This window comes from Pocillopora damicornis, chromosome 14, assembly GCF_964200805.1.
Source record: "Pocillopora damicornis chromosome 14, jaPocDami1.2, whole genome shotgun sequence".
In the NCBI taxonomy this organism is placed as follows: Eukaryota; Metazoa; Cnidaria; class Anthozoa; order Scleractinia; family Pocilloporidae; genus Pocillopora; species Pocillopora damicornis.
Genome location: NC_142683.1, coordinates 2123174 through 2136598, shown reverse-complemented (window position 1 = coordinate 2136598; position 13425 = coordinate 2123174). Strand labels below are relative to the sequence as shown.

General features: G+C 39.9%; 1 protein-coding gene across 5 annotated transcripts; it reads right to left on the bottom strand.

Annotated features, from left to right (window-relative positions):
• On the bottom strand, positions 1-12825 carry LOC113666769 (uncharacterized). Of its 5 annotated transcripts, none has more exons than XM_027182559.2 (17): positions 12589-12825; positions 12426-12483; positions 11523-11785; positions 10618-10770; positions 9470-9567; positions 8311-8416; positions 6943-7712; positions 6284-6564; positions 5935-6056; positions 5127-5172; positions 4431-4679; positions 4101-4214; positions 3752-3991; positions 3283-3424; positions 2861-2900; positions 2093-2269; positions 1-1771 (listed from the first exon to the last, which is right to left on the bottom strand). In XM_027182559.2, exons 1-17 carry the CDS (start codon positions 12646-12648, stop codon positions 1760-1762), a joined length of 2931 nt encoding a protein of 976 aa, XP_027038360.2. In that variant the 5' UTR covers positions 12649-12825; the 3' UTR covers positions 1-1759. The 5 variants fall into 5 exon arrangements, 2 of the variants coding, with proteins under 2 accessions (XP_027038360.2, XP_089049878.1); XM_089193752.1 differs by having other exon boundaries at positions 3752-3988; XR_016182922.1 differs by having other exon boundaries at positions 1638-1771; positions 1965-2269.
• Positions 12826-13425: the final 600 nt, after the last annotated feature.

The following is a 13425-nucleotide window of genomic DNA, read 5'->3' as shown; positions in this document are numbered from 1 at the left end:
TTCGTGTTCAGACTATTTTATTACAAGTAAAAGCTTAACGTAACACCAATAACAAATAAGAGCACAATCATCACCAATCTAACACAAATTTTCTAGTTATTAAAAGGAACCTTAAGATGTCATGTTGGTCTTTGAAAAGATAGAACTAAACTTCACTTAATCAAATAATGAATTAAATTCATATTAGTCTCATTAGCTCCAGCAGGTTACTTACAGCAAGATTGTTCGTCGTATAAATTAGCAAAGAAAATCTTTAAAGAAAGTAACCCTTGCTGGGTATAGTTTTGATGATCATAAAGTGCTTATGTTTAGTCATCTGGATTTTAAAAAATCGTGTTTGAAAACAGCATTTTGCTAACAAATCTTCGAGGTAAAACCCTTGCGAGTAAGTTTTTGACCGAGAAAATTTGCTAAACTGTGTAAAATTTTTTTCATCTACTTCGCCAAGGAAAAATGCCTGAGACAACTTGATATTGTAAATGCTTCTTTAAACCACGTAACTCCTAAGATCTCATTACGAATTCTCCTTACTGTCTACCATACAATTCTTATGACGTCAATTTGGAGAATTTGGTATTGGATCAACTAATAATCCCCAAACTGATACTTTTCTTTATTCTCATCACTTCTATGCTTCATGATGTATGCTATTGTAAGGAGAAATTATCTCTGAGTCACTCCTAGTTATCTCCTTAGGATGATGCTGAAGGTGAATAACATTCGCTCGAGTGAAATATACTATAATTAGAGCTTAATAGTAATGTGAACAATTCAAGGAACGGCACCCACAAAGTACGATGCAATTTTACGTTGTTAAGTCAGTGTTAAGGCCGGAGAGGATATTTACTACAATTTACAATATGCTTATTAGGTTTCCATCTTCCGAAGCGACGGAGCATATTGGAACGTGAGAGAGGGAGTGGGGAGTCTCAAACCATGCACATACCCCTGGGGTTGGGATTCTCAAACCAAGCACATACCCCTACTCAACTTTCCCAGAATGTCCTACTGAGCGTGCTGTACCGATTCACGACGAAACATAGAGCCATTTTTTTAGTAAAGACGTAAGATGTATCAATAAACCAAGGAAGATCGCGAGAGTGATCATTTTTCCGAACCAGCGCGTTCAACAGTTTCCTCACCTACCGTGAGACGGGTCTGGGCCGCAAAATTTCGTTTGAGTCCCTACTTTCTCCACACACCCTGCCCCGCCACCTTTACATTAGTAAAGTACCCAATTGCCGTAAAAATTTTAAATAAACCTAACCGAACAACGACGATACAGGGTTACAGAGTACACGTGTTAAAATTACAAATACCTTTATAGAACAATTTGAACTAAAATTTTTGCCCAGCACAAACCGAGACGTGTGTCAGGAAAAATTACCACGGCCAAGCCATTTTTTTTTTTCAGAGTGAGACGGGTTAACACATCACCTGATCATTTTAAAACTATTTCTCGAAGCCTGAAAAACATTTGCGGCAACTGTCTGGGTAGTTCTGCGGTGTAAAAAGACATTAGGTGATGCAAGACCCACTATTACGTCTGCATCTCCTTTCAACGGAAAAAATCATCGTTTACACATCTGGGTACATGGTCTAACATCAATAAAGAACCCTTTTCGAGCAAGATTTGTTCTTTTCCTTCTTTTAGAACATCTGGACTCATAACTTGATCTAATTTTTCCTTCTCCATCCACGCACGGCTTGGAGCCGTACTTTCATTTAATTGCGCAGTAAGGGTGTTGTTGACGACAATTCAGGTTCTTTCCTAAGGAAAACAAAAGAGAAATCATGAAGGAGTTAAGGCAGACAAGTCGAACAAAACCACTTTTAACATTTCTAAAAAATAACCCGTTTGAGGACCAGCTTGGTGGAGGATTATAGCTTGTTTGAAACTCGCTTCCTACCAACGTTCACCTCGCGTTCCACACGCGTTCACCTTACAATCAATCCTCGTTCACCTCGTGTTCAACTCTCGTTATCTCGCGATTAACTCTCGTTCATCTCGTGTTCAACTCTCGTTATCTCGCGATTAACTCTCGTTCATCTCGCGTTTAACTCTCGTTCTTCTCGAGTTGAAGCCACCTACTTGCGGGGGTTTGATGGGTATGGCAGCATTTGGGCGGCGTCTTGTCTGCTGTTGTTGCGGTTCTCCCTGGGATGGCTGTTGTTGCTGTTGTTGCTGCGAGTGCTGTTGTTGTTGTTGTACCATGGCAGCTTGTGGAGGATAAAATGTTCCTCCTCCTGCCATCTGGAGCCCGTACATCTACAGAGGTAATTAGGTAAAAAAGTTAAGCCTGCACACAAAATTGACTTGCATGGCTGCTGACGGTTCCTGGGGTGTACGCGACTTGATGCATTGGTATTCCTTTTTCCCGGAAAGGAATTTAGTCCTTACCATTTTACCCTTCCTCCCCACCCCCCTCCCATCCCTACCCCCCTCCCATCCCTACCCCCCTCCCATCCCTACCCCCTCCAGAAGAGAAGTTAAGTACCAAGTTGAAGGTGAACGGCTACAATTGAACTTCTCATCATCAGCTTTTAGCCGATTTTACTCTTACGTGAAAGTATTTACTTCAGTTCTGAACAAGAGATCCTTTGGCTATTTTTCAACAAAGTTGTTACGATTATGGGAAAATAAAGTAGAATCAGAGTTGATTTGTACTGTTTGCCATTGCCTTGCCTCTCCTGATTGGAATGAGGTGCTCTGAGAGCAAAATATCTTGCGCAAGACAAAAGCAAAAAGAAAACTGACCCAGGCAGAATTTGAGCCCAGACAATCGCACTTTTGATAAAGTAACCCCGTCCTTCAGGGGTGCATCCTAATGAGAAATTAGTTCACGATTTACCAACTCACCTGTTGTCCTATAAATGGAGGCATTCCCATCATTGGATATCTGCAAACACAATCAACAAACAACCACAGCTGTAGGATTCACAGTTAAGGATCAATATTACGTCGCTTCGATAGGAGTGAACAAACTTTAGACCCTAACTGCTTGTCCGAATGAATGCAAGGTTAGGATGCACCATGGATAGATCCAGATCCCTCTCGGGTTATTTTCATTACAAGGTATACGCCAACAAATTAGGCGTTTAAAAGGGGTTCCGAGTACTAATCGGAAATTCCTACCAATTTTTAAACTCATCTATTTCAAACGAGTCTGAAATTGTAAGGGGAGTGAACGGGTCAGCTACGGTTCAAACGCGAAAAATTCCATTAACGGTTCAAGCCTCTAAATATGACCAATTTCATGCAAAATTACAAAAAGAACTTACTGTGAATTGGTATAAATCTGGCCTGGGAAAGACTGGACACCAGGGAAATTTGGGTGCGGGACAAATCCTGCTGTTGAATGGGGGCTCATTCCTGCGGCTACCATATTTGGTTGAGGTACCGGAGCCATCGGACCTTGCATTCCTAAAAGACAAATCACCCAGTACTTAGACCCTTGGATTCTGCCCTCTGATCCTCTACCATTAGCTGATTCATGTCTGACCCGAGTCCTGCGTATTGCTCGGATCAGCCTGGTTTACCAGAGTTCTCGTGGTTCAGCGGTAGTACACCGGAGAGCTGGATCCTAAGCTCTGAGGTTCGATTCCTCAAGGACACTCAAATTTATTCTTTTTATCTGTTTCAAGCTCGTGACAAGAGCATACACGTCTCTCTGTTCGTTGTTCGGGGAAGGGTTTAATTCTTTATTCATTTGTTCGTTTTTGATACACTTAGAATAAACACAACCTTCACCTTGCTGAGCCTGTAACTGTAAATGAGTAGCCAAAGCCTGTTGTTGTTGGGGGCTCATTCCGGGCTGAGGAACTCTTTGGGGTGATACTCCCTCTGAGCCCATTCCTTGCTGAACAGGCAAAGCCCCTTGTTGAAGGGCAGCAAACTGTTGTTGTATCATGCTCTCATGCTGGAGAGCCCCCATTGGTTGAGGACCTGGCCCAGCCATTGGTATCCCAGCAGGCATTTCAGGCTGTTCTGCTGAGAAATTTTATAGAGTGATCAATCAGATTGGTTTTAACTGCCTTTTTCTTTATTTCTCAAGGCTATCGAGGCAAAACGGTAAAAATTAATATAAGCTAATTAGCACCTGGGGCTACTGCCATTTCTTGCCGCAGAATGACATCCGGTTGCTGTGGAATAACTGGCATGGGAACAGTTTGTGTTGGTGGAGTTCCCGCAGGTACATAAACACCCTGAAAGGCTGAAAGTGACAAATCAATCACTTTTAAGACCATACATAGTAAATGACGTCCTTAACAACCATCTTGTGCAACACAGCACAGAAAAAGCGGAACCACATGGAAGTACTGCTCAGTAACTTTCATATCAAAGGTCAAAAACTAGGATTTTATCTGCAGACAAAGTTAGAATCACCTTGTACAACATGAAAGTACTACTCAGTAGCTTTCCTACTCACGCATTTGCTCATAGTAAGCAGCTTGGTCAGGGTACATTGTACCCATCTGTGGAGCCATGGCCTGGTGAACCTGCAGGGGGACTTGCTGACTTGCTCGCTGCCTCTGTGATGAGTATCGTTTGGGTTTGGCAGCAGGAGCACCTTGGGATGCTGCAGCACTTGGTGATCCAGACACACCAGCTCCTTTCTTTGGTGAAGATTGCTTTGATCGCTTCCCATCCTGTTTTCTAGAGGCAGTTTGCTTTTCATCTGTAATGATTGTGGTAAATTTACAAAGACTACGATGAATCGTTTCACAAACTCAATGTGCAACCCAAGTTGTACACCAACATTCATTTGGAAAAGAACCACATAATCGCAAAAGATAACTGAAAACTGGTGAATGCCACTCAGTCAGTCAGTCAGTCAGCCAGTGAGTCAAACAGTTTTTCAGTCAAATGGTCAGTAAATCAATGCGGTAATTAGTCAGTCAGTTAGTCTGTAAGCCACGAAGTCCGTCAGACAACCAGTCTGTCCGTCTGTCAATCAGACAGTGAGACGGTCGGTCAGTCTGTCAGTCAGTCATTCGGTGAAGCGGTCAGTCAGTTAGTCTGTCCGTCAGCCAGTCTGCAAGTCGGTCAGTCAGCCAGTAGGTTAGTTACAACTCATCAACCATACATAAAGCCAGAGAACCCTTTGCTTGAAATCACAACTCACCTGCTTGCTCCGTTTCAACATAAACTGTACCATTCTCTTCAACAACCTGCGTAAAAAAATGGTTACACCACACAACAATTAGTACTGCTGATAACTACCTCTGATAGAAAGTATCAAACAGTATTATTCCTCTGTTACGTCATTTTACCGCAATACAGCAACAGAACGCGCTAAACATGCCACACTAGTGAAACGACAGTGAAAAAAAATTCGGACGGAAAGCGGAGCAGCAAAATAAATTGCTGTACTTACCGATCCAAACTTTGATTTGTCTGCTTCACTTATGCTTCACTATTCGAGCGTCACACTTTTAAGTGGAACAGGTTCTTTTGTTTGTCATGAGACATTAAATTGATTTCGCTTGTGTTGTTTTGGTCTTTCGAGCACATGTTGTGCGATCAATACAATTCTCATATGGCACCATAGGATGTATTTCGAAAAGTAAAAGCAATATTCAAAAAATGAATCAATAGTGGATTAATAAATTCCTAAATCGACGGTTTGACATAAAACACGAACACAAATTTTGCCCGTCGTTACGCAACTTGTAAAACATCCGCGCCTATCATATCTCAGAAGATCGATCAACCCTTTAATTCCCATAAGTGACCGAGACAGAATTTCTCCTTACAATTTCAATACAATATCACGAAGACAAGTGATGAGAATAAACACAAATATCAATCAGGGGATTATTAGTTGATCCAAGACCAAATTCTCGAAACTAACATCACAAGAATTGTGTGGCAGACAGTAAGGAGAATTGCTATTGAGATTTTGGGATTAAAAGGGTTAACGTGAAACTCACCTCTTCATCTTCCTCGCCTTCATCTTCCAACTCTTCCGGCTGCTCATGATCTAAAACCCCATCTTCAACATCTTCTTCATAATCCTCTTCAATTATCACATCTCCATCATTTTCTTCAGCATCTTAAAGCAAAGACGGCATCTTAAAAATTGGGATGTACTCTTGAGTGGAGTGAGAGACTCGGTGGCCTGGTGCCAAGCATCCTTAACTACTCAAGGAGAGTACTAAGCTACTTCGCTCGCTAAACACCACCTTGACAATTAAGTGTTGCTATTTATGACATCTAAACTGAGGTGTTTTTAAAAAATCCAGGAAGTACATAAGAAAACTCTTGCAGACTCTTGCTCACCTTCAAAGTGTTCATCTTCTGCAGCCTTTTTTCTTCTCTCCTGTTCTTCCTTCATTTTGGCTTCCTCTCTTTCACGGGTGAAATCTGCAGCATTCTTTCTTGGTTTCTTCAGCTCCTGCGTCTGGCCTCTCCCTCGTCCTCTGCCTCGGAGTTTACTGTAGCTGTGAGTTGCAGAGGACGGCTTGGCTTGTTCCTCTCTTGAATGTTTCTCTTCCTCATTATTTTGAATGTCATCTCTTGGAGCTTTTTTAGATCTTGCTTCCCTCGAATCGTTCCTACTTCTAGAGGAGGTCAAGGAAAAGAGAGGTACGTGTTAAAATTACCTCCAGATGTAGAAAGCAAACATGCACACCATCACAACTTACTTTATTATACTCTTGTTCTTTAACCCTCCTGGTTCAATACACTTTTCATGAGTTTTTTTTCCATATTCAGTCAATCATTGGTTCAATTTTGTTAAAAGATCAAAAGTACAATCATCTCCGTGTCCTGACTTTACATCACATCTAACAACAGCTATTTACGTGGATTGATCAACGACAGAGTAAAAAAATTACAAATCAGTTATATGTCGCTACGCTTTCCGGCAGTAAACGAGGAAAAACGTCACTAACAGCACAGTGTAAACACAATGCTGTATCTACAGATTTACACTCCACCTGTCTTTTTGTGCACTCCCAAAACCTCCGCTTTGTCGTTTCTGTCCCTCTCCATCATACTCGTTCTGCCTCCTGTCCACCCTTGAACCTCCTCTGTTCCTGTCACCAAATCCCTTCCGGCTTCCTCCCTGTTCATCTCGATTGTCTCGTCTTTCTTCATCATCTCTTCTTCTAGGTGGTCTCTGATCTCTGTTTTTCACCCTTGCCTCCTGCTCACGATCAGGCCTTCGATCAAAATCCCGTCTCCTCCTGTCATCATATCGCTCACCTCTGTTATCACGATCACGTCTTCGTGTATCTTCGTATTCCTGATCATCATCATCATCCCTCCTTTGCCTACGATTTCTCTCATTTCTCCTTTGAGGTCTCTCTTCAATCTCTTCACGATCCTCGCCCCAGTTTCTCCGTCTATCTGACCTTCTATCTCTGTCTTCCCTGTCTTCAGCATCATTTCCATCATAATCCTCATATTTATTCCGCCGTCCCGTATTTCTCCCGCGCCGTCCAAATCCTCCTCTTCGACTCTCCCCGTTCTCTTCAGAATTTTCCGAAGTCTGCCTTCTCCTTCTTCGTTGCTCAGGAACTCGGTTTTCTTTATTTCTTTCATTTTCCTGGAATTCTTCTTCATCCATTCTCATTCTCCCCAATCCTCCTCTTCCACCTCTGCCCCCTCTGCCCCCCCGTCTGCCCCCACCTCTGACAAATTCCTGAAGATCATATCTCCTCCGCCCAGGACGTCCACCGCTTCCATCCAGCCAGCGTTCTGTTTCCTACCATTTTAAAAAGAAAAATGCTATTCAGTCTTGGTTTTAAAAGCTCCAAATATAATTTACAAGCAATTTTTTTACAGTATCATTCTGCCAAACTTTAAAATTCACCCAACATGGATGGTTTCATAAAGTGTATTCAGGGCTCAAATGTAAACTTCGTAATACTTTTACTACTTTCAACTTATTATTTTGAACGCATTTTTATCAAACTAGTCACACTCACGGATTAGTTAAGTGCGTTTGATACAGCGTAGGAATGAATAGTTTTTTCTCAACATAATAAAATCCAGTGTCTAATAAAACCTACACCCATTGAATGGCTCACAGTTCTGATTTAAAGTAACTCATGTCGTTCAATCAAATTGTTCCAATCTTCACATGGCACTAAGTGAGCCGCAAGTGAGCCAACCATCAGCAATTCACTTATCCTGTGGAATTCAAATCTCTCACATAAAATCAATGGAAGTTGTTAGCCAATCTTAGACGACGCCAAAACCCTGCAATTGCACAACATTCAGAAAGAAGCAACATAACTAACATGAATTGTCTAAACGTCAAACGTAATATAATTGACTTTTGTTATGATTTGTCTCCTTACCTCTATTTCTTCTCTAGTTTTGGGTCCCTGTTCATCTTCCCTGTACATGTCATGTTCCCAAAGGTCAGTTGTTTTGTCCCACAACTGTCTTGTAGTTGGTTTCCTTCTGTTAATATAAAAATAAAAATTTATTGACTTCAAATCATCTGTTCAGGGTTTTCTTTAAGGTTTTAAGTAGCCGGAGCTCTTTTAAAGGTAAACGGTATTCATATCTCGAAATCCGATATGGCGGACGAAACGTCATATCATTTGTACTTTCAAAAAGACAGTCCCCGTCAGAACGTTTTTAAACTGACTTTGAGTCAGAAGTCATTTTATGTTTTCAGAAAAGATAGGCAGTGCAAATTTATATTTTTATTGAGCCCAAGTTTAGACCTGATAAACATTATCTCTGTACTCGAAGCAATGAGAGTAGCCAGCGAAACCTTGCAGAGAAGCCGGCGTACTTCGCCGGCTGCCGGCTCTTATCTACAACCCTGTCTGTTAAACATTGTAAAACCACAGATTATATTGACAAGTAACCATTGAAAAATTCAGCATCCTAATTGTTTATTCTCTTTTACACTTATCTTAACCCTTTACAACCTGACATCAGTAGGCAAATTCTCCACACTGTTCTCTATATATTTCTAAAGGTGCTGCCAAGGAGAATTTGTTTAACAATCAAGAGCTTATTTAGTTAATGGTCATTTCCTTTTTTTCTCGTGACCTCCATGTTTGATTCAGCTGTGATATTGTAAGGAGAAATCAGATGCTGGTCACTCTTGGATGTCAAAGGGTTAACATAGTAAGACTATTATCTACCAGCATTTTTTTTTTTTTTGGGTACCCCTGCAGTATCTTGTAGTCTGAGATACTTTTTGTGTGGTCAAGAATGTAAAAATTTAAAAGCTTTTTTTGACATAGATAGGTTAAGATTAAGATTGACATAGATTCTCAGTTAAAATTGTCGATCAAAGGAAAAAAAATAATGGGATGTTGTGGTGTTAAAAAAACAAAATTAAATCGAAAAAAAAACATTGATGTGAATCTGTTAAGCTTCAAACCAAGACCGTAAAAACACGACCATTAGAGTGCTTGTCAAATACAAACTCACAGAATCACATGACTGTAATAAATAGATCAATAATATAAATAAAGTCATGAGAGCACTATGGACCTTTCATCATCAGGTGTGTCAGTCCATCTGTCATCATGCCCCCAAAAGGCATCTCTACGTGGAATAAAAGCTGGGTTGTTCTTTTCTTCTTCTGCCTCCTGAAGAAAGAATTCAACTGTCATTCCATTTACATCACTTATTGAAAAGTTTGCTTGGAAACTAAGTTAAGTCCCAATTTACACCATTTTTTTTTTATCAGTTATAAAATTGGCATGATAAGCGTTATTACCTCTCTGCATCAGAAATTAATTAGAGGTTAGCCAATTTTGAAGAAATTGGCTTGCTGATTTCTGGAACCAAAGTTTTCTTGTACATGCTTGAACTGATTGAAAAACCTTTAAATTTCCTAACTTTTTTTGCAAAATATTAACCCTTTCCCTCCAAAGACTTCATTACAAATAATCCAAACCTTCTACCTTGATGTAAGTTTGGAGAATTTGGTATTGGGTCAACTAATAATTCCCTACTTTATATTTTCCTTTATGCTTGCTCACACTTGTCTGTCTGCTTAATATTGTATCAAAAAAGGAGAAATTCTGTCTTAGTAAGTCATGGGAGTTTAAGGCTGAAGTGTTATGCTACACTACATGAGTGATTACTTATATGTGCTGCTTATACACAAGTGTGGCTTATACATGAGTTATTATGGTATTTTCAAAGTAATAAGCTGAATTATCCAGGCCTTTTGATTGATTCTTACTAAGGGTGAAGTGTTGTGCTACACTACATGTGTGATTACTTATACTTGCGGCTTATACACAAGTGCAGCTTATACACGAGTAATTACAGTACTTTTAAAGTAATAAGCTGAATCATTCAGGCCTTTCAATTGGTTCTTACATACAAACACATAGATGATGTCATTATTAACAGTTCTTTTGCTTTTGTATCACATAAACAAATTGATTCTGAGTTGCTGTGGGTCTGTTCAGTAATGGATCACAGAAGACATCCAAAAGTGGTAAGAACATCAGCAACACACTTGGCTGTGCCTTGTGTGCCAATTTTTTTTTTTGTCACTGCATTTTGATGTCATTTGTGATCTATTACCGGACAGACACATGGCAACATAGAATCTATTTGTAAATCAGACCTCCTCTGGATTCTGAAATAGAAATGTGTCATGTATGTTTTCTCAAGTGTCTCACCTGTCCATCCCCTCTTTCTCTTGCACTCACTTTATTTTTACTTTCTTCCTGCTCATTTCCCATTTTGTCTTCCTCTTCTTTTACTTCAATGTCTTTGTCTTCGCCAACTCTTTTGTATTCTTCGTCATCTACTCCTGCCTCCTCTTCACTTTGCTTTATTGAATCACAAAAATAGTAAAGTTGATGAACAAAAATTGATTTTAACCAAAGAATTAACAAGGCCTTGCTCCAGTGGTTTAAAAAATCCTTATAAGATATGGATCATGATTACAAAATGATTGCTTCCTCTTTATGGCCAAAGCACACCAGTGTGGTTAATGAGCAAGATAACTTATCGTTTTCACATTTTTTCAATTTAGGAAATAACTTCTTCTTCAGTAAAATAAACATTCAGCAAGTCCCAAAACAGAACAACAAATTCTTAGTGCAACTGTGAAAGTTCAGGTTATCGTATCATATTTTGTGGTTTAAATTTATCTTTGTCGTAGAACCAGCTTGATTTTCATTTTCTGTCCTTCCAGAAAATCCAATAGAGCAACAAAACAAACATGAAAGGAAGTAAAGTTAAACTGGTTCAAAAAGGTTTGAGCCAGAAAAAAATTGTAACTCGATTGCAATCACTATGGCCATTGAACTATGGCCAGGAAAATGAAAAATTATCGAAGGTTATTCATTAACCCTTTGACTCCTTGGAGTGACCAGCATTTAATTTCTCCTCACAATATCACCCTTGAATCACACATTAAGGTCATGAGAATAAAGAAAATGATCACCAACTAAAGAAGCTCCTGATTAGTATAAAAATTCTCCTCATCTAAACCTTAAGGAATGTATAGAGAACAGTTTAGAGAATATGCATACTGATATATACAGCTTTGGGTCTCACAAATGCAAAATCAACTTACTTCTTTGTCACTGGCGCTGTGCTCAGAGTGAGATCCTGAAGACTCTGTCCCTGTTGTGTATTCATCGCTGTCTGTTTCCCCTTCGCTTTCCTCCTCACTTTCCTCATCTGAACCATCTTCTTCCACATCTTCACTACCAGCAACAGCTCCAGGCTTATCATTTGCTTTTCCATCCTTATTATGTTCAGGCTTTGCATTGTGTTCAGGCTTCACCTTGTTATCCTCCTGATTAGTGCGTGGCTTTTCATTAGGTATCTGACCAACTAAACCAAATATTTTCACTTTCAGGGGTGACAAACATGACATTTCTCCTTACATTGTCAATGCGTTGTCAGTAAAAAAGTTTCAAGAAAAAATGTATCAAGGACATTGTTGGATTTAATTCTAAATTCTCAGGGCTCAAATAATAAGAAATTCATGGTAGAAAGTGGGTAGAATTGATATTTATAGGGAGTAAAAAGGTTAATTTAAATGAAACTTGCATGAGTGAATATTTAGATATTTTTATCCCAATGGAATCACTTCAAGGATGATCACTAACATTTCAAGAGCAAAATCATTCATCACAGTTACTTTGACTCAGATAAAAACTTCATAAAAGATCAGTCACCTCCACTTATTAAAGAGTTTGAAAGTTGAATGCTGATAGACCAAACGAGCAAACAAACTATGAATCACAGAGACAAGCAAACTGAGAACAAAAGAAATGAAAATCAGATTTGAAATAAAAACTTCCAAAATGTTTTAAGGTTATTCCAGTTGGAATATCTACACCCAAAATGAAAATAAAAGTATAAAAAGTGTCACAAGTGTTCGAACTTGACATTCAAGAACGTTTGATCGCGTCAGTTACTTAACTGCGTAGCGTTCGAAGTGTCTATCAAGTATAATAACAATTCTAACCTTCTAGAACCGCGTCCTCTTCTACGGTGGAGAGCGTTGTTTGTCCCTCCGATTCTACCTACAATAAAGTCCAACTTTAGATGAAATCTTTGCAAATTGCTTCCTTAGGAAAGAATTAAACCAGACTACCTTACTACGATGAAGCTTAATGACAGCAAAATACCTTCTCGCCAACACGAGTTGTCTGCGAATCGCTCTTATCTAGAACCACAGAATCTGTCATGACTAAAATCGATTTTAACTGTAAGTTTACTATCACTTGCGTGATTTCGTTGAAAGTAAAAGAGGAATTTTTAGCGAATTAAAATTTTGTCGACACAGCACGCTGAAGCCGCCATCTTGAAAAGCTGCTCAGAGAGTTGATGCGCATCTCACAAATTGAAATACTGCTAGAGTGGCTATAATGAAGGCGCACGCAGATCTACTTGATATCTAGAGGTGCTGAAAAGCAGACTGAAATATAGTGACATTTCATTTGCCGAGCCGAGAGATGAATGGCAAAAGTTCAAAGGAACCGAAAGTATAATGCCAGGCTTGCAAAACTCTCGGGCACTTTTCGAGTAAGTTTTGCGAGACTTAAAGGGTGTTTCTCGAGGCGCTCACAAGGACTGTGTATCCTCTCTCAAAATTTGCGTCCTTCTTATTAGGGCTGGTTTTTACCTGGGACGGAATCAGGGTAATAAGAGCACTTCAGATTTTTATTTTCCCACATAGATTTTCGTGCCAGAGCCCTACAGATATTTCGGGCGTTCGCTTCGCTCGCCAGTTCAAATCTCGTGGGGCTTCGCCGATAGTGCCACAGGGTTATTCAGAGCTTGCTTGCAGGCTATGCAGGAGTGATAAGAAGCACATGGCAGACTTCTCTTTTCAAACAAACGTCCACCAAACTACCAGCCATACAGGGTCAGGATAGGCTGAGTAACGCATAAAATGTACGCGGCAACGGAAGTATTTTAACGCACATCGGGCGGCAGTAACCCTCCGGGCTCTTTTGTGTGCC